General features: G+C 49.5%; 2 protein-coding genes across 6 annotated transcripts in view; one reads left to right on the forward strand and one right to left on the reverse strand.

Moving 5' to 3' along the window:
• Zer1 (zyg-11 related cell cycle regulator) overlaps window positions 1-898 on the reverse strand; it is a 40,981-nt gene extending 40,083 nt beyond the window's left edge. The window contains exon 1 of the mRNA XM_027423144.1: window positions 697-898. The gene's annotated coding sequence lies outside the window, so the exon portion shown is untranslated. The remainder of the gene's footprint in view (window positions 1-696) is intronic.
• A 58-nt stretch (window positions 899-956) lies between these two features.
• On the forward strand, window positions 957-19,640 carry Tbc1d13 (TBC1 domain family member 13). Of its 5 annotated transcripts, none has more exons than XM_027423149.2 (12): window positions 957-1,113; window positions 1,951-2,024; window positions 3,720-3,760; window positions 4,296-4,357; window positions 4,455-4,554; window positions 6,024-6,106; window positions 7,832-7,991; window positions 12,114-12,324; window positions 12,821-12,984; window positions 15,994-16,154; window positions 16,366-16,423; window positions 17,193-19,640. In XM_027423149.2, the coding sequence occupies exons 1-12, from the start codon at window positions 1,091-1,093 to the stop codon at window positions 17,256-17,258; spliced, it is 1,203 nt and encodes a 400-aa protein (XP_027278950.1). In that variant the 5' UTR covers window positions 957-1,090; the 3' UTR covers window positions 17,259-19,640. The 5 variants fall into 5 exon arrangements, 4 of the variants coding, with proteins under 4 accessions (XP_027278950.1, XP_027278951.1, XP_035302198.1 ...); XM_027423150.2 differs by lacking the exon at window positions 17,193-19,640 and adding an exon at window positions 16,575-17,170; XR_004770475.1 differs by lacking the exon at window positions 17,193-19,640 and having other exon boundaries at window positions 15,965-16,154.
• Window positions 19,641-19,681: the final 41 nt, after the last annotated feature.

Consider the following 19,681-nt stretch of genomic DNA (forward strand, 5'->3'; position numbering starts at 1 on the left):
CTACAACTCCAGGTCCAGGGATTCCAACCCCCTCTTCTGTCCTCCAGGCACAGACATAAATGCAGGCAAAGTACCCATCCACATACTTTGAAAAATTGTGTGCGTGTGTGCAAATATGTGAACATGTATGTATACTCGTGTGTGTGTGTGTGTGTGTGTGTGTGTGTGTGTGTGTGTGTGTGTGTGTGTGTAGGGGGAGGGCCTGATCTAAAGGTCAGCTGTCTTCCTTGATCGCTCTCCATTTTATCTGAGGAGATCTTAGGGAGCCAGTTTGCCTGTCACCTTGCTCACGCAGGGATCAGCATCCTCACCCTCCGGTTAGCTCTCACGTGAGTTCTATGGATGCAAACTCATGTGCTCACACTCGCATGCAAGCCCGTTATTTCCTGGACTATCGACGTCGAGCTCACTTCTAGCAGAGGATGACTTTGAACTTCTGGTCTTCCTGTCTTTACCTCTCAAAGGCTAGGACAATGAATGCATGCACCCTCACGTCCAACTACAAGCAGGGCTGGATCAGAAACCCAGGTGAAGTGCATGCCAGGCAAGCACTCAACCAACGGAACTACACCATCGGCTCCTGCTTTTCCTTTTCTATTGCTTTGAAATTGTGAAACTACAGAAATTCTACTGTTTATGAACACCCAAAGGCAAGGAAACCCCGAACTGTACTCTGCTTCTCCAAGCGGTACTTACTGAGCCACACGGTCATTTCCATAAGGACTCAGTATTGACCAAGACCACACCCGGGGCTGGATCCAGTTCACCAAACAACTGCGCCGCGGTTAAGGACGGGGAGCGAGGGAGATGGCCAAGTGTATCGCGTAGCTAGAGGCTGAGGCCTGCAGCCAGCGTGCTTGTGGGCTGTCCTGGCGCCGAGCGCAGGGCTTTGCCTGGCTTTACACAAGCCCCGCGTCATGTGATCCCGGGGCGGAACCAGCGCGGCCAGGCTCCTGCGGAACGAGCACGCTCTCGGCTTTGCTTCCCGCCGGAGGCTTGAGCAGAGCTCCCCGGGTCCCCGGAGGGGGAGGGGGGGCCGTGGCGGCAGCTGGGGCCGCAGAGGCAGCCTGGGGGTCCGGAAGTCAACACCATGTCGAGTCTGCACAAGAGCCGGTAAGGAAACCCGAGGGCAGGACTGCCCTAGACGGCCCTGGCCGGGCCGCGCCTTCTCCCGATGGAGCTGCTCAGCGCATGTGCGGCCAAGAATAGCCCCCACCCCCGGCGGAGGGTCCCCAGCGCCCACTTTACAGCATCATTGCCTGTGTGGCAGGGGGAGAAGCAGAGACGCTTCTCTTATGTTGATGTCACCTTTCCCTCTGTCTCACTCCGGACCCCTTTCCCTCATCCAGACTCTGTTATCCTCCCCACTTCCTGGCCCCAGGATCCTCTTTTCCCCTCAGATACTCCTGAGAAACACTGGCAAGAACCCAGATTCTCCAGTCTGGCCTCTTAACGCGTCCCCCCCCCCCCCCAGGCTACATCTTGCAGCGTCGGCTAAATTTTGCTCACTCCAGGACTAATTTTTAGTCTTTTTTTCCGTGCCTGAGGGCAGGCCCAAGAGATCTGTGCCCCCTCCCCCTTCCTTCCCCAACCAAGAGCTGTGAGAGTGGTGGGGAGATTGTCAGGTCCGTTGTCTGTAGATCAAATTACTCCTGGTTTCGAAGCTTGGTTGTGTGAATTCAGGTAGTGGTGTGCTATGGGCTGGGCTTGGCCACAGCAAGTGCTCTGGAAATGCCAGCTCACTAACAGTTGAAAGTGCTTCGTGTTAAGGTCTCATTTAAAACCGTTTTGACCAGAACATTTCTCGTTGCTCTTCGTTGGCATTGCAGACTTTAGAAGAAGAAACTTGTATTGCCCACTTCCCTAAGCTAGAGGTTGGAGACTGTTGGGGTAAGGGAATCTGTGGGCTGCAAGATTGGTCATTTGGGGTTTCCTTTTCTGCCCTTGAAGGATTGCAGATTTCCAGGATGTCCTGAAGGAGCCCTCCATTGTGTTAGAAAAACTTCGAGAACTCAGCTTTAGTGGTAAGGCATAATTTTACCTGGGGTTTCTCTGGAATAGCATTATGGCTAAGATGGAGAGGAAGCATCAAGAAAATAGCCTGATTTCCTAGAGCTGCCTGGAAGCTGTAGGAGTGGTAACCACCCTTTGCCCTTAGAATCTGCTCCCCAGATTCCCTGTAGTAGCCTGAAGACTGAAATGGGGGTGACTCTTTAAGCCTAGATGAGGTGTTTGTCATTTCTCAGCTAGTTTCCTGAGTTTCAGAAGTTGCAGGGTGGTTCCTGGTTCCTCTCCCTGACTTTGGATCAGAGTTTCGAGTGACCTTTGGTTAATGCTAAAACCCAAGCCTTAGAACACCAACTTTAAGGAGTTGAACATCAGCCATGTTTGACTTTGCCCTTCCTCACGTGGTTAATGTTCCAGCACAGAGATAGCTGGCTTTTTACCCTGTCTGTAAAAACACCCAAGGTGTTCTTATAGCTCCTCATGGCACTGTTCTGCCTGCTAACATAGCCAGGAAGGAGCTTAAGTCCTTCAGATTTCTGAGTTGTGGGCATTGGCTCAGTGTCATGGTGCCAGGGAAACCATCATCAAAGCTGTTCTTGTGAGGTTCTGTACAGCATTGCAGAAGTTGATCTCCCCATTCTGGAGTGGTGTGGAGGCCCCAGAGGGGCGGCTGGCTGTGGTGATCACGCAGAGCTTGGGCTGCTCATTACACCTGTGTCCTAATCCTTGGTTGCTCTGTGTACAGATAAGTTTCTTTATCTGTAAGTGAGGATGAGGGAGCTAATCTTTCATACTTACTGGAACTAAAATTGGAATTAACTGAAATCATGGCTATCTGGCACAGAACTCTTAACCTGACAGTTTGGTTTGAATTTCACAAATGTGGAATGCCATTTGTGACCTGTGTCCTGTGCTAGGCATAGGATATCAACAAACAAATACGCTGCGTGTCTGAGGCCTCTCCATTTGTGGGCGTTACACTCATTAAGTTCATACTCCAGTTGTGATGGGTGTTATAATGGAGAGAGCCACAGAGACACTGATGCCCAGCATAGTGGTGCACACTTTTAATCCCAGAACAGGAGGCAGAGGCAGATGGATATATGTGAGTTCAAGACCAGCCTGGTCTACATAGTGAGTTCCAGCTCAGCCAGAACTATATAATGAGACCTGGTCTCAAGCATAAATAGAAATTAAGAGTGACTGAGTCTGGGCATGTCATTTAGTTCATAGAGTGTTTAGCTAGCATGAACAGAGTCCCACTTTTGATTCTCAGCACCCCATAAACTAGACACATGGTAGCCAAATACACCTGTAATTCTGCCACTCAGGAGGTGGAGGCAAGAGGAAATCCATGTTCTTCCTTAGCTCCATAGTAGATTTGAGGCCAGCCTGGATTATATGAAACTTTACTCCCTTCCCTAAAAGAGAGCCTGACTTTGAAAAGAGTTGGTAGTTGATAGTGGCCTCTTTGAAGAAGAAATAGAGATGAGAAGGTTCAAAGAACATCCCAGACAGATGAAGTTCTGGGCTGGGGGGCAGGGCTGTAGACAGAAACTAGAGTTAGCATCCAGCTCGGACATGTCTTTGGTGGAGGATGGTCCCCAAAGTGCTTCTTGCCTACTCCACTCCCTGCCAACTGGCTCCATGGTGTAGGGCTGGGGGGTTCTAGAACTCTGGCTTGGGGTGACCTTTGCCTGCTGTGTCCACAGGCATCCCCTGTGAGGGCGGACTACGCTGCCTCTGCTGGAAGGTGGGTGTGCCTGGGGTGGGGCTTCTTGGTTTGGGGTCTCCTGGGTCTTGCCTGCACCTCCTCCCGGCCTCTCCTCTCTGCTCCTTGCTTGTCTAAGGAAGTATCTCTGGAAGTTGTGTGGTTTTGTGCTCTCTTGGCCTCCTCTTCAGGATGCTATTGGGGATGGCACACTTTATAATGCCAGTAACAATTCCCACTTCCTGGCACATGGCATTGGAAGTGATGCTGACTGGGACAAAGCAGAGGCTAGTTCCCCCTGAAGCCACTAGCTGAGCCGTGGCAGCCCCTGTTCCTGGTTAACAGCCCTTCAATGCCACGGTCTCTCCTCATTCAGAAGAGTCTGTGAGGAAAGCAGAGGGAGGGATTGAGCTGGGACGAGGAGGAGGGGGGCCACTATTCAGGCCTGAGCTCCTGGGTCACAGCCACCTGACCTGTTCCGGGTTTCATGAAGCCTTTCTTTTGAGGCCTGTGTGCTTCCCCTGCTGTCCAGGATGGGGGCAGGGATGTCGCCAGAGCTGTGTTGTTCTCTGTGCAGATCCTCCTGAACTACCTTCCTTTGGAGAGAGCCTCGTGGACTTCCATCCTGGCCAAGCAGAGGTGAGACTTGTGAACTAGAGGGCTCTCCTCACACACACGTCTTGCTTCCTGTGGGTGCTTCTCTGGACTCACCCTTCTCTGCCCTGTTCTCCTGCAGGGGGCTCTATTCTCAGTTCCTGAGAGAAATGATTATCCAGCCTGGCATTGCCAAGGCCAATATGGGTGTATCCAGGGAGGATGTGACCTTTGAGGACCATGTAAGTAAGGTTGACATTAGGGGCCAAAAGTGCACATGGGGAGGGAGAGGCTTAGCCCAGGCAAGGGCCCCTCGCTGGAGGACAGGTGGCCTGACCTGCATTCCTGTCAGTTCCTTCCATCAGGGTTCCCACCCCTTGGAGACAGTGGTGTCTCCCTGCTTATTCTAGGCACAAGAAGCCCTAGCCGCAGTTAGTAGCAATGGATAACCATTGTCCTGGGGTACTGTGGGAGTTGCCCTGCTCCAGTAGCTCTTTGGGCTCTGGAACTGTCACCACCAGTACTTTTTTTAATGTATTTTTTTTATTTTAATAAAAGATTAATTAAGATGCCTGGTGGTGGTGGCACACGCCATTAATCCTAGCACTCAGGAGGCAGAGGCAGGAGGGTCTCTGTGGGTTTGAGTCCAGAGCTGTTACACAGAGAAACCCTGTCTCGAAAAAAAGACAGAGTCTTATATATTTCATCCTGGCCGGGAACTCATTTTATAGCCAAGAGTGACCCTGAACTCTAAAACATTTTTAAAATTCATTATTAGTATGTTTATGGATGCCAGTGAGGGTGTATGCCATGGCGCAGACATGGAGGTGAGAGGGCAAATTTGAGTCAGTTCCTGCCTTCCCCTGTGTGTTTTGGGGACTGAACTTGGGTCTTATGCTGTGCAGCAAGCACTTTTACCCACTTAGCCATTTTGTAGCCCGAAATGGCCATTTTGCAGCCTGAAATGGGTTTGTTTTTCGTTTGTTTTGTTTTGTTTTTTGAGGCAGGATCTTGCTCTGTTGCCTGGGCTTGTCACAAACTTGCAGTTTTCCTGCTTCAGCCCTCTCAAGATCTGGGATTTATCCTTGGTGAAGTGTTCGTTTGTTTGCCTTTTTTATGGGCTTGGAGGTTGAGCAGAGAATCTCAGATGTTTTAGGCAGTCACCCTGCAATGAACTACATGCCTCTCCTCACCTGGGGTCCTTGAAGAAGGCACTAGGATTGTACGGTTGAAGAAAGAGCTGGGCAGAAGTAAGGATGAAGTGCCTGTCTGAGGCCTGGAGAAAATCCTGTTTTTCTCTTGCTGTACCAAGCTCCTTCATATGTGCTTCACAGGGTAGGAAGTGTAGCTGGCCTGGCCTCAGACCCATCCTCTCAGACAGGAGTGACTACTCAAAGCACTGGTAGATAGTAAAATGACATTAATGTGTTCATTTGCCCTTTCAGGGGCCCTCATTGAGTGATTGTTACATGCACACTTTTAACTGGGGCATTGCTGAGAACACTGCCTGCCACACAGAATGTGCTCAGAGCAGACTGCCAGGCTCGATGCTGCCAGTGTAGTGTGGAAGTGCTTCTACAGAACCTGGGCAGCCCTGGGAAAACTACTTGCTGAGTACTTGCTGTGGACTGAGTTTGTCTCTAGACCAGAGCTAGGTCTTTGGGTATTTGATGTGAGGCCTTGCACACACCATTTGCTTCTCTCTTCACAGCCCCTCAACCCAAACCCTGATAGCAGGTGGAACACATATTTTAAGGACAACGAGGTGCTACTGCAGATTGACAAAGATGTCCGGTAAGAGGCTCAGGGGGGCTTTCTGCTGCCAGGGTGTGTTCCTGCAGTGGAGTACCAAAGGGCACTGGCGCCTATTTGTTTGGTTTCAGTGACAGCTTCACCAATTGGCTGTTTGACCACAGGCAGGCAAGTCAGGCTCTCTGAACATGACCTATCTGGAAGCAGAAGTGAGATGGCCCAGACTAAGGGCATGTGCAGTATGAGTCTTCACATATCATTTGGATTGTTATGCTGGCTTCTGCATGCTACAGAGGCCTTTGAAATAATCGGTTGCCTTGGGAGAAGGGCCCTGGGAGCTAATCCCCCTTAACTTGGAGCAGCCTGACTGAATCCTCTCTGGTACCTACTCCTTGTGTAGACAGGGAAGTTATGCAGAGCACCTCACAGGCATTCCCAAGGGATCCTGGGGCCAGTTCTGTCTGCAGCAACACAGGCCAGCTGCCTGGAGTTTTACCTGAAGGGACAGGTACTCAACCTGTCAACATGTATGGCATTGCAAAGGTTGCCGGTGCTGTGAGGAAAGAATTGGAGCCTTATTTTAGGGGAGGTGACTCGGCATGAGATGCCAGGCAAGAGGAGGATGCTAGGCATAGGGCTGTGTATCAGTTCCTAGCCTAAGGAACTGATGCAGGAATGTTCTGAGTGTTAGGATAAAGTCTACAAGAAGATCTCCACTGCCCCCCACCCCCTGAGTGCTGCATCTCTGCCCAGATGCCTTTCCATGTGTCCTCTGGATGCCTGGATGGGCTTTTGGAACTAGGCTTTCGGCACCTTTCTTCTCAGACTGGCATTGGAGCAGCCCTACCTCTGAAATGCTGCACTGGCCAGGTGTAGGTCAAGAGCCTCATCCTGTAGTAGTTTAGGCAGGGATTAGGGGCTCAGACTCTCTCTCCCATCGGTGATGGCAGTAGGTTGTCAGTGTTTCCAGAGGGCCAGTTATGCAATGTGCTATGCCCATGATGTTTACAGTGCACTTTCGTGCTCCAGAGCCCCCCTGCTTGCCGTTCCTTGCATACCTCTTCTTATCAGCAGAGGGTGTTCTTTTGCACTTAACCAAACCTTTCCTGTAGTAAATGACCATGATTAATCCTTGTGCATATCCATGAATCTACAGATGGATTCATGTAAATACAATATAATTTTTTGCTGGGGATTGAATTCAGGACTTGACTCCTTATAAAATATCAGACATACTTGTATACATGTATACATAGTGCATGCTAGGCAAGCATTCTACCACCGAGCTATATCCTTAGCTCCTAAACAAGTGCTTTTGTCTTGGAAAGGTGTTTGTGGTTTACGAGAATTAGGCTTTATGACCATAAATATACTTAAAAAATGTACACATGTACCTCTTCCCAAACACATATGAAATGAGCATATATATGTAATTCTACTGCCTTTTTAAAAACTGTGTTTTGGGGGTTAAAATATTATTTTAGTTTTTAGAGACTAGTCAAGGTTGCTCGGGAACCTCACTTTGTAGCTGAAGCTGGCCTTGAACTCAGGGCAGTCCTCCTGCCTCAGGCCTTCCATGAACTTGATTACAGGTGTGTGCCATCATCCCCAGCTGAAATGTTAGAAGAGAGGGTTCAGTAGTAGAGCACTTGTCTAGCATGGACCTAGGTTAGTCCCTAGCACTGTAAAATAAATACATAAAATCAACCACTTTTTGGATGCCTGGGGCTGCCACCCTGAGTGATAGCATTCTCTCCATTCCAATAGGAGGCTGTGTCCAGATATCTCCTTCTTCCAAAGAGCCACTGAGTACCCATGCCTTCTCATCCTGGACCCACAGAATGAGTTCGAGACCCTTCGTAAACGGGTGGAGCAGACTACACTGAAATCTCAGACAGTGGCCCGGAACCGGAGCGGGGTCACAAATGTAAGAGCCAGTTGGGGACCTGGGGTCTTTTTTAATATTTATTTATTTTGAGTGTTTGCCTGCATGTGTGTGTGTGCTCCATGTACATGTTTGGTGCCTGTGGAGGTAAAATAAATAAATAAATAAATAAATAAATAAATAAATAAAAGGCATTGGATCCCCTGGAACTGGAGGCAGGTAGTTGTGAGTGCTGGGAATCGAACTCTGGTCCTCTACAAGAGCAAATGCTCTTAACTATTGAGCCTTTGCTCCAGCCCCCTGGGGTCTTTCCTTTTTTAAAGATTTATTTATGTATATAAGTGCTGTATTTGCATGTGTGCCTGCAAGACAGAAGAGGGCACCAGATGTCATTACAGATGGTTGTGAGTCACCATGTGGTTGCTGGGAATTGAACTCAGGACCTCTGGAAGAGCAGCCAGTGCTCTTCATCTCAGCCATCTCTCCAGCTCCTCTGGGGTCTTTTCTTAACAGTTTGTCCCCTACATGTTTCCTTTGATCCACTGGCCACTGTGCACTGCCTGCATCCTGAAGGTTGGTGTGAGAGGGCCTTTTTGTTACAGGGCGAGGGAGATGCTGCCCATGCTCAGGCTCTGGCCGAGGTGAAATGGGGATGACTGAGAGAGAGGTCCGGGGTGTAATGAGAGCAGTGCTGGGCTGACTAGCGGTCCATCCGGATCTGGATGTCAGCTTCAGCTGCCCATGTGGCAGGATGGTAAGGATGGAGAAGAAATAGCCTTTCAAGTGTTGTTGGAGCATGTGCCAATGTTCAAGAAATGGGGACCAGGCTGGCAATTCTGCTGCAGAAGACAAGAGCCTTTGGACTGAGGCCTCACCCCAGTACCCACTGTGTCCCCTCCTCCCACAAGCAAGCTAGTTTATGTCCCTGTTACCTACCCACTGCATGGACCATGAAGCCACTGGCCACTGCCATGTGTGCTGCACACATGCCACCATGCCCTTCCTGAACACCGTGAGGAAGTCACCCATGTCTCTCCGTCCTGGGGGCTGGTGGTCAGTTTTAGATTTGTGTTGAATGTTGATACTTAATAACTGTATAAATGTAATTTATCTTTTTTTTTTTTAAAGAAAAAACTTTATTGCTGGCCGGTGTTGGTACACACCTTTAATCCCAGCACTTGGTAGGCAGAGGCAGGCAGATCTCTGTAAGTTAGAGGCCAACCTGGTCTATAGAGCGAGTTCCAGGACAGGCTCCAAAGCCACAGAGAAATCCTGTCTTAAAAAAGAAAAAAAGAAAAAACTTTATTATCGTACAAGGGTTGAAATGGATGAGAAAGTATAGCTGTAGCAGGCAAAACCCTGTCCTGATCAGCATCGTATGCCTATTCCAATGCCATGAATGTGCCAGAGGTGCCACCACTCTGCATCATGGTTTCCCAATGCCGCCAATCAGCTCCCAACCCCACATTCCAGTCCTGAGACAGGAGAAGGTGCCAAACAGAGCTCCAGCTGTTGTGCCCATGGTGCAACAAAGCCATCTTCACCTGGTTGAAGCAACTGGGCTGGACTGCCTGTAGGGACCCACAGCTGCTGGCATCTTGATCACCGCTGCAGAGTTGCTTGGCTCTACTTCTTACACTGAAAGCTTAATTTATCATTTGTATCATGGAAAAAAAAATGAGGGTCCCTATAGCTAGAACCCATGAGACAGGAGAGGGAAGGTGCTGGAGGATACTAGAAGAGTTGTTGGTAGGGAGGTTAGACAGGGCCTTTGTGCAGATGGCTGGTGGGCTCTTGGAGTATTCTGGGCAGGTAGCAACTTTTGGTTCAGGTATACTAGGGCATAGAATGGATATCAAAACAGATGGCTGTGTCTTTCTAGGCTAGAGTTTTCTGTTTGGTTAGAGCAGGGACAGATCTGGGGCATACAGAAGAGGATAAGCCCTGAGGGTTGTTGAGCTCCAGGATCTAGCAGACCCTTGCCACTTGTGGCAGCTGCTATGCCCAAAAAGGTGTGTGACCTTATTTCTCCATTTAGACCCACTGCCTTGGGACCCATATTGATGATTTGTTCCCACATGTCACTGGCTTTCATCAGTGGGAAAGCTCTCTTCTGCATCCTCCCATCAGGGAATGGAGGATTGCACAAATTTCTTTTCCCCAAATTGCGAGCTGGTCAAGATGCTGATGGGGCAGCCAGGACGGCTGCATTCACTACTGGTTCCATGTCCCTGCCACGGGGCTAGGATCCACCAGAGTTGTTGTGGATAGCCCAGTGTGGCTCAGTTTTTGTACATCCCTCTGGGTGTGGATGCTGATTGCCCGGATTAAAGCCTTACGTTGTCAGTCCTTTCACTGTAGTACTGCCTATGAGGGTCTGACTCCACCCATTTTATCTTTGGATCTAATTCTGACAGCCCAGGATTCACCTCAAGCTTCATTCCTAGAATTCTGGACCTGTAGTGGGGTGGCTTGAGTTAAGTCAGCCTTCCGTGCAGCTCTGGGCAAGGGATACTGAGCTGTTGTTTCTGGGGTTTTTCCTCCTCTGTAATCTGGGCATGATCTCTCCTGCCCTGCCTGGCTGTGGAACAGCTAGGAGGAAATGAGGTCATGGAAAGCATGTTCTTGGAAAGCTAGAAGCACTGGCCCTTCTTGGTAGAAAGCCTCCTCCAGCAGGTTGGCCCACAGGCTCTGGGCCAGCCAGTCCAGGTTCAAGTCTGTGAGCCTTAGTTTCCTCATCTTCAAAGGTGGTGCTGTCTCTCCACCTGTAACCTGAGGCAGGAGGATTAGCTCAGGGCCATCCGCAGCTGCATAATGCCTTGAAATTGTCTGAACCGTGTGAAAATGGCTTTGAGAGATGATTGGAGGAGTATGGTGTGCTCCTGGGTGCATGTGTTTCTGTCATATACATGTATAACAGGTGTGTGGAGATAGCCTGAACTCGTGGACTCCTAAAACAGCCTTTTATAGTCTGCTGGGGTCTCTCCTGCAGATCCTTCAGCTCTGCAGCCACTGCTGGAGCAGGCCGAGGGCAGAGCCCAGGCACCCAAATCCCCTAAATTCCCTGAGGTTCTGCAGGGCCAATTATGTTGTGGGCCCTTTTCTTTTCTTTCTTTCTTTCTTTCTTTCTTTCTTTCTTTCTTTCTTTCTTTCTTTCTTTCTTTCTTTTTTTTTTTTTTTAAAGATTCATTTATTTATTACATGTACACTGCTGTACACTGCTCTACCTACATGCCAGAAGAGGGCACCAGATTGAATTGTAGATGGTTGTGAGCCATCATGTGGTTGCTGGGAATTGAACTCAGGACCTCTGGAAGAGCAGTCAGTGCTCTTAACCTCTGAGCCATCTCTCCAGCCCGTGGGCCCTTTTCTCGTTTTGAACTGGTTCTATGTATCCCAGGTTGGCCTAGACTGTTATATGTAGCTGAGGCTAGCACTGAACTCCTGATCCTCCAATTCTACCTCCAAATGCTAGGGCTCACAGGCCTGCACCATTGCACGAAGCTAAGTCTTATATTTTTTTGTTTTTTTTCCTTCGAGATAGGGTCTCTCTGTGTGGCTCTGGCTGTCTTGGTCTGTAGACCAGGCTGGCTTTAAACTTAGGGAGATTCGCCTACCACCTACCTCTGCTTCCTTAGTGCTGGGATTAAAGATGTATGCCACCACCACCCAGCTAAGTCTTTATTTTCAATAAATGCACACATTTTATGTATAAAACTAGACCTGTTTTTCTCACAGGTCCACCTGTGTAGCCACCAGTCAAGATTAAGATTTCTCACTGTGCAGGGCGTTCCTTCTTTCCCTCCCCACATCAGTTCCTCACCACAGAATTTAACTCTGTTCTGTTGTTGTGTTTGCTTGGTTTTGGGTTTTTGGTTTTAAAGCTAGGGTCTCACTATGTAATCTAGGAAGGCCTTAAACTCACAGAGAGGCAGAGGCCTCTCAAGTACTAGGACTAAAGGAGGTGTGCACCATCATGCCTGTTGCCACCTCTGTTTTTAGCCTAGTTGTCACTTCCAATGTCTTCATAGAGCATTGACCTGCCTCTTCCTTGTGTCTGTGATGTTCCTCTAAGCCCTGTCTTACCCATAAGCTCAGATGCTTAGTTAAATTGAGCTTAATGGGAACATTTGATCTGCTAACAGGCTCTCCTCTTCTCCCCAGATGAGCTCCCCGCACAAGAACAATGCACCACCGGCCCTGAACGAGTATGAGGTTCTGCCCAATGGCTGTGAAGCCCACTGGGAGGTGGTGGAACGGATCCTGTTCATCTATGCCAAGCTCAACCCTGGCATCGCTTATGTGCAGGGCATGAATGAGATCGTGGGCCCCCTCTACTACACTTTTGCCACTGACCCCAATAGCGAGTGGAAAGGTAGACAGGCTCTTAGCCACCTGGATCTCCCATTGCTGACTCCCTAGAGAAAGAGAATGGGGCTAGCTAGACTATTGGGCCACGTGGGGCTCCAGAGCCTTATCTACTTCCAGATATCTGTGCCCATGTCAGAGCAGGTGCTGGCCTGGATTGTATCTAAGACTCTTTCCAGCTCTGCCTTCTAGAATACTGTTGTTCACTGACTTGTTGACACCTGTAACTTTCTGTAGAATACATGGTCACAAGACACCAAAAGATGTGACCCACTAGGATAGTGTAAGATAAACTGTCCAGTGCATTGTGTGCCTAGAAGGTGAGGTAGAAGTGGTGATGTCCTTAGGGTTAGACAGGGGCCAAGGTGAAGGACCCATTCCAGCCTCCACAGGGGCAGTTTGGTGACATGTAAAAGTGGGGCATATGTCCTGGGGGTGAGAGGCGAGGTGGGACTCAGAACACCTCTTTCCTGTGTCCACCCACACCTCACTGTCTGTTCCAGAGCATGCGGAAGCAGATACCTTTTTCTGCTTCACCAACCTCATGGCTGAGATCCGGGACAACTTCATCAAGAGCCTTGATGACTCCCAGTGCGGCATCACCTACAAGATGGAAAAGGTGTACTCCACCTTGAAGGATAAGGATGTAGAACTCTACCTGAAACTGGTGAGGACCGTACACACAAGCAAAGACACCCTGACTGCACGTGGGCAGGGCACACAGGCCAGGCACACACCTAGTACTACTGCCTTTAGTCTGGGGGCTGAAAGTGGCTGCAGTTGAGCAATTTTGGGCATTTACTCAGGGTGCTGACCTAGTGCCGGGGATGCGGCCCATGTGCTGAGGAGGCCTGGGAGGCCTGGCAGCTGAGCATAGAAGCCAAGTAGGCTGGGAAGGGGTGGAGCAAGCCCTTAGTCCTAGCACCTGGGAAGCAAAGGCAGAAGATATCTCTGAGTTTGAGGCCAGCTGGGTCTATTGAACAAGTTTCAGCACAGTCAGGAATAATACATAGAGAGACTTTGTTTCAAACCAAAAAAATGCTGGGGTGGGGGTGGCACACACCTTTAATCCCAGCATTCAGGAGGCAGAGGCAGGTGAATCTCTGAGTTTGAGTGCCAGCGTGGTCTACAAAGTGAGTTCCGGGACAGCCAGGGTTACAACATAGAGTCCCTGTCTCAAAAAACAAAAACAAAAAAAAAAAAGAAGAAGGAAAGGAAGAAAGAAAGGAAAAAAATAGTGGCCAAGCAGGTATTTAACACTAAGGCCAGCCAGCCTCCTTAGTTCAGTCCCACATAGTAGAAGGAGAGAACTGATTCTTGCAAGTTGTTCTTTAACTCTGCATACCCTCAACAAATAAATTAAAAATGTAATTTCAGGTTGGGATGTGGTGGCGTACATCTTTAATCCCAGCACTCAGGAGGCAGAGGCAGGTGAATCTCTGTGAGTTGGAGACCAGCATGAGTTCCAGGACAACCTCCAAAGCCACACAGGGAAACTGTGTCTCAAAAAAAAAAAAGTAACTTGAAGTTATTGTTGTGCCATCACTTGTGTATTTCATAGAATAGTTCAATTTAATCTAGATAGGAAGGCACATTGTAGGAGGATGTTCAAGCTAGCCTGGACTACATCATGAGTTTGAGGCCAGTTTACATGAAAACCTATTTTAAGAATTTAAGAATAAATTGTGGTGATGGTGCACGCCTTTAAACTTAGCACTCAGGAGGCAGAGGCAGGTGTATCTCTGTGAGTTCAAGACCAACATAGTCTACAAAGCTAGTTCCAAGACAGCCAGAGCTACACAGAGAAACCCTGTCTCAAAAACAGAAAACAAACAAAACTCTAAAAAAATAAAAAAAAGAAGATACATTTTTACATATAAATTGTAAGTGTTGTGGGAAGGGGCCGTGGCTCAGTTGATAGAATGCTTGCCTAGCATGCATGAAGCCCTGGGCTCAATCTGAGTTCCATTCTCAGTGGTGTATTAACCAGCCATAGTGGTACATGCTTCGGATTTCAGGTCTCAGGAGGTGGTAGCCAGGGAGATCAGGAGTTTAAGGTCATACTTGACTTCATGGTGATTTTGAGCCCATCCTGGGCTACACACCTGTCTTAAAACAAAAACAAAAAAAAATGAATCTGGGCAGTGCTAGTGCACATCTTTTATCCCAGCTCCCAGGAGGCAGAGGCAGGTGGGTCTCTGTGAGTTTGAAGCTAACCCGATCTAGTGAATTTGAGACCAGCCAGGGCTATATGGTGAGACCCTATCTCAAAAACAAGTTTTTTGTTTGTTTGGTTGGTTTTTGGTTTTTCAAGACAGGGTTTCTCTGTATTGTTTTGGAGGCTGCCCTGGAACTCGCTCTGTAGACCAGGCTGGCCTCAAACTCACAGAGATCTGCCTGCCTCTGCCTCCAGAGTGCTGGAATTCCGGCTTCAAAACGTTTTGTGAAAAAAAATATGGATGCATATATTTTTGTTTTATTTATTTATTTATTTATTTATTTATTTATTTATTTATTTATTTATTGAGACAGGGTTTCTCTGTGTAGTCCTGGCTGTCCTGGCTGTGTAGTCCAGACTGGCCTTGAACCCAAGACATCTGCCAGCCTCTGTGTCACCAGTGTGGGCTTTAAAGGCATGTGCCACTATGCCTGTCTTGAAGCATACATTTTTAAATAACATGGGATGCTATTTTTACTATGTAGTGTAGCAGGCCTTTGGGCCACAAGCCAGCTCCCAAATTATGACATAGAGACTTACTAGTTATGAATGCTCAGCCTTATCTTCTAGCTCATATATATATATATGTTTTTCGAGACAGGGTTTCTCTGTGTAGCTTTGGAGCCTATCCTGGCACTCGCTTTGGAGACCAGGCTGGCCTCAAACTCACAGAGATCTGCCTGCCTCTGCTTCCCGAGTGCTGGGATTAAAGGCGTGCGCCACCACCGCCCGGCCTAGCTCTTAAAATTTATTTTAACCTGTTTCTCTAAATATATGTTTTTGACTCGGTGCTTTTTATTTTCTTTCTTTCTGTATGTCCTACTCCATGTCTTACTGGCTGATGGTTACCTGGCTGACTGGCCTCAGTATCTCTTTCTTTTTCTCTTCTCATTACTTTGTTCTTGAGCCTAGATTCCTCCTCTTATTTATTCTCTCTGCCCGCCAGCCCCTCCTGTCTCTCTACTATCTAGCAATTGGTCCTTTAGCTTTTTATTAGACCAATCGGGTGCCTTAGGCAGGACATCTTTACTTCGTTAAACAAATGCAGCATAAACAAATATAACACATCTTTGCCCAGTTAAAGTAATATTCCACAGTAGTGGTACATGCTCTTTCTGTAAATACCCTCTGTGGCTCACCAAGTGGGCCTTCTTGGGGAGCCCTGCGCTGTGGGGTTGTTTCATGGGTTATGTAAGCTAAGTAGAGGTACTGGTCCTTGTACATGTCCACAAACAGAGAGGAGGAAGTGCATGTGGTGAGCCATCATTTCCAAATCTGAAGGACTAGTGTAGAATTCAGGGTTTCTAGTATTGGCAGCATTGGCTGGATTAACAGCAGCTGTCCCTCCACTTAGTGAACCGAGGCTCTGTACGGCCCCTGTGAGGGCCCCGAGCAGGGCTTGCTCCTAGGCTATATTTTCTTTATGCAGCTGACACCCGATCCCTGCTGTCTCCCCAGCAAGAGCAGAATATCAAGCCGCAGTTCTTTGCCTTCCGCTGGCTGACACTGCTGCTGTCGCAGGAGTTCTTGCTGCCTGATGTCATCCGGATCTGGGACTCCCTCTTTGCCGATGACAACCGCTTTGACTTCCTCCTCCTGGTCTGCTGTGCCATGCTCATGTGAGTGGGGCATGATTTACCCTGCCCCTAAGGAAAGCTAGGGTGTGTGTGTGTGTGTGGTGGGGGTGCCAATCCTGGATGGTGACAAGAGCAAGCCTCGGAAACTCTAACCTCCAGTGGGACTTGCTGAGGGTGGAGGAATAAGCAGAAGGCCTGTAGGCCTGCTCCTGGGGCGTCCGCAGCAGCACTGTGGCTGCTTGTTTCCCTGCAGACTGATCCGGGAGCAGTTGCTGGAGGGAGATTTCACCGTCAACATGCGTCTCCTGCAGGTAATGGGCACTGGAGGGCAGGCACTTCCCCTCCATCCTGTGCCAGCCATTGTGGCAGGCTGGCTCCAGAAACAGCAAATAGTGTGGGTTCAGGGTCCAGACTCCTGGACCACATCTGGTTTGGATCTGAATTGAGTCCTGGTCTTCACAGACCTTGAGTGGTGTATGTCCCTGGCCTTCAGCATTCTGGGTGACAAGATGAAGGCAATGGATGTTGCTGATTTTGCTCAGGCAGGCAGGTGTGTATCAGATGGTCTAACAGCGAGCCTGAGGTTTATGTATGGTCTGCTCTCCTTGTCATGTGACTTGAGCCTAGTGACATACTCTAGGCCTCAGTGTCTTCACCAACACCTACCTGGCTTAGGGTTGGTTTTCAATAACCTCACTAGCTAGGTCTGTAAGATGGGTGTAATCACAGCAACTCTTCTTGGGGCTCCTCAGGGGACTGGAAGACTAAGGGCTACACTGCCCCAGCTAGCTCAAGGCTTGGCATGGGTGTGGCTCCAGGTTCTAGGTCAGGAGATGGGAGGGCTGAGGCCTTGGGCACTCTGGTTCTAAGACAGACTGTAAGACCCTTTGGACCTTGGGAGTTGTGACCTTGGTGTCATGCAGTGTTTGGGGCAGGATACTTGGGGTGTCTAGTATACCATGGTCCCTATCCCTGGTGCCATACCATGGTGACAGGTCTGTGTGGGAAGGTGGTGGGTGTGGCAAGTGGAGCAAAGTGGGGGCTACTCCAGGAGCACATTGTGGTTTTCCTGGTGTCCAGGATTACCCCATCACAGACGTCTGCCAGATCTTACAGAAAGCCAAGGAGCTCCAAGACTCGAAGTAACCTGGTGGCAAGAGGTCCAGGTTTGGAAGAGCACCCGCCTGCGCTCTACACCCTGGTTTGTGGGACATGAAGGAGCCAATGGGAAATCTGGCCTGACCGCAAGCTGCAGTCATGGCCGGCTCCAGGTCTTCCCAGCCTGGTTCCCGAGGTCCAGGCTGCTTCTCCTGGAGCACTCTGCTGTGTTCCCTCCCTGCACTTCAGCCTGAAACCTCCACCCAGACTGCTGAGTAGGGCTGGAGCTCCTGAACTGGTTTCCTAGGGCTGGGCCCACTTGGAGCACAGGAGGCTGGCAAGGGTCCTGCCATGCCTCTGCCCAGTAGCCCCTTATCCTTTGTGCTTTCATCTTCCTCTGGGTCCTGGTCAGGGGAGCTAATTGGGAGCTAAATGGGCCAGAAACCATTTCTGAGTGTTGGTGCTCAAGCTGCTTGGGGAAGTGACCCCAGAAGAGCTGAGTGACTGCCTGTTCTAGGTCCACCTTTTGTCTCTCCTGCCTGGTATATTTGCTTGTGGCTGGTATGGTGTCCCCCACGTGTCTCTGCTTTTGTGTATGTACATGTGTGTTCACACATGCCCTGGAGGTGGAGTGAGGGTGTGTTGGAATCCCTCTATGGCTCTGCTTCCCCTTTTCTGTGTCTCTACCTCTGCCTGTCTCCCTCCTCCTTTGCCAGAGGTGTGTGGCTCCTGCTGTTTCTACTCTCCATTTCTCTTTACCCTTCTCTTGGGACGCCTTACCCCAAACCTCTTCCCCTCTGCTCCTCTCTGCTTCCTGAAGCCAGCAGACAGAAAGAGAGGTGTGACCTGCTAAGACCCCTAAAGGCCAACCTTAACCGGGGTATCCTGTGCCCATCCCTAGCCCAAGGTTTCAAAGTCCCCTAGTCAGAGAGGGAACCCACATCGGCTCATCAGAGGGCCCAGACTCTGCTCTGCTTGTGGAAACCAAGTGCTGCTGACAATGGTGGCCTGGAAACTTTGGGCCTCTTGCCCATTTTCTGCTCAAGTATAGAGAAAGGAGGGTGGGGGAGAGTCTATTAAGGGGCTCCCTGAAGACTCAGCATCTCAGAGATCAAGGACGGCCCGTGTGTGCTGTGCCTGGGAGTTGGATTCTAAGCATTTCAGTAGAGGTGTCATCCTCTTGGCTTCCATGTTCCTACCCAGGGTGTTCAAGTCTCATCAAGGGCAAGGGGACCAAAGGATGCCTCTCTGTGTCCAGGATTGGCTAAACTGGACGGCCTGCAACCTCTCAGTGCCAGGAGAACTACATTTGTCCTCTACTCCCATGGGGGCTGCAGAGAAGCTTCAGCTATCTCCTGGCCTTGGGGCCAGTGTGCCCTGAACTGCTCCTTGTTCAGCAAGTAGGCTTTTTCTGACCTTGTCTCTTCCCCCATTTTCTTTGGAGGCCAGGTGTTTTGGGTCCTGAAGGCAGGTCGACAGCAAGGGTCCTCACTGCTCAGATTGGCCAGTCAAGAATTGGGCTCCAGCAGCTGCTGCCTGAAGCCTTCCTGATACTGGTGCGCAGGGCTTCCTGCCTTCCCAGGCCACTGTTTTAGTGAGCTTCCGTGGGTACTGCTGCTTCTCTCTGCTTGCCTTTTTGCTACCTTCTCCCCCAACACAGAATATTTGGGTGGTTTTTTTTTTAACTATTTATTTAGACACAGGCTATTTATTGCAGATTGGCAAGTGACTTGGGGCTGTGGGTGGGTGGTAGTGGCTGGGATGGTGGAGTTGGAGGCATGGATTGTCTTATTTCCCAAGGTTAACCCTGACATCCTCTGCTGTTCCTGACTGGGAGTGCTGCCAGCTCTACTCTAGAACTGAGTATAAGAAAGGCCAGAGCTGGTGCATTTGCTGTACTCAAAGATACAGGACACATACACTCCCACCATCCTGGCCACACCTCAGTCTAGGACTTGTTAGCTCGTAGTTCAGCCCCAGCATTGACCTCTTCATTGCCTGGAAGCCAGCAGATACTGCCTGGGACACCTAATGTATTCCCTCTTGCCTGTCCTTCCCTCAATCCCTCTCTCCCACCCTCTTCCTTCCTGGGACCATGCTACTGGAATCACTGCGTCTGATTTATTTCTGTGGGAGACCTGTAGCCTGTGCCCACTACTTGGTCCTTGAGATGAAGGCCAAGGACATGGAGACTGTCTTGAGTAGGTTGACTCCTTTCCCATTGGGTGCTGCCTGAGGAAAGGAGTTGCCCTTGATGACTCTTAAGGGAGAACCAGAGTCTTGAGTACCTGCAGCTTCCACCTGGGAGTGGCCTCCAGGAGCTCAGCAAGTCACCCGAGGGTCGGAACAGCAGTGGCTTTTGTGTTCTCATCCGTTCTCTGAGTCAATGCTGTTAATGAGTTGTCTTTAATAAACCGTATGCTCTTTTTTTTGAGTGTTGGTACTTTGATGGCTGGACTTGAGACTTTGGA

Source organism: Cricetulus griseus, chromosome 6 (genome assembly GCF_003668045.3).
Source record: "Cricetulus griseus strain 17A/GY chromosome 6, alternate assembly CriGri-PICRH-1.0, whole genome shotgun sequence".
Classification (NCBI taxonomy): Eukaryota; Metazoa; Chordata; class Mammalia; order Rodentia; family Cricetidae; genus Cricetulus; species Cricetulus griseus.

Coding starts and splice junctions, on each gene's coding strand:
- Tbc1d13 (XM_027423149.2), top strand. CDS start 1,091: ATGTCGAGTCTGCACAAGAGCCG. Junction 3,761..4,295: donor TACGCTGCCTCTGCTGGAAG/GTGGGTGTGCCT, acceptor TTCTCTGTGCAG/ATCCTCCTGAACTACCTTCC. Junction 16,155..16,365: donor GTCTGCTGTGCCATGCTCAT/GTGAGTGGGGCA, acceptor GTTTCCCTGCAG/ACTGATCCGGGAGCAGTTGC.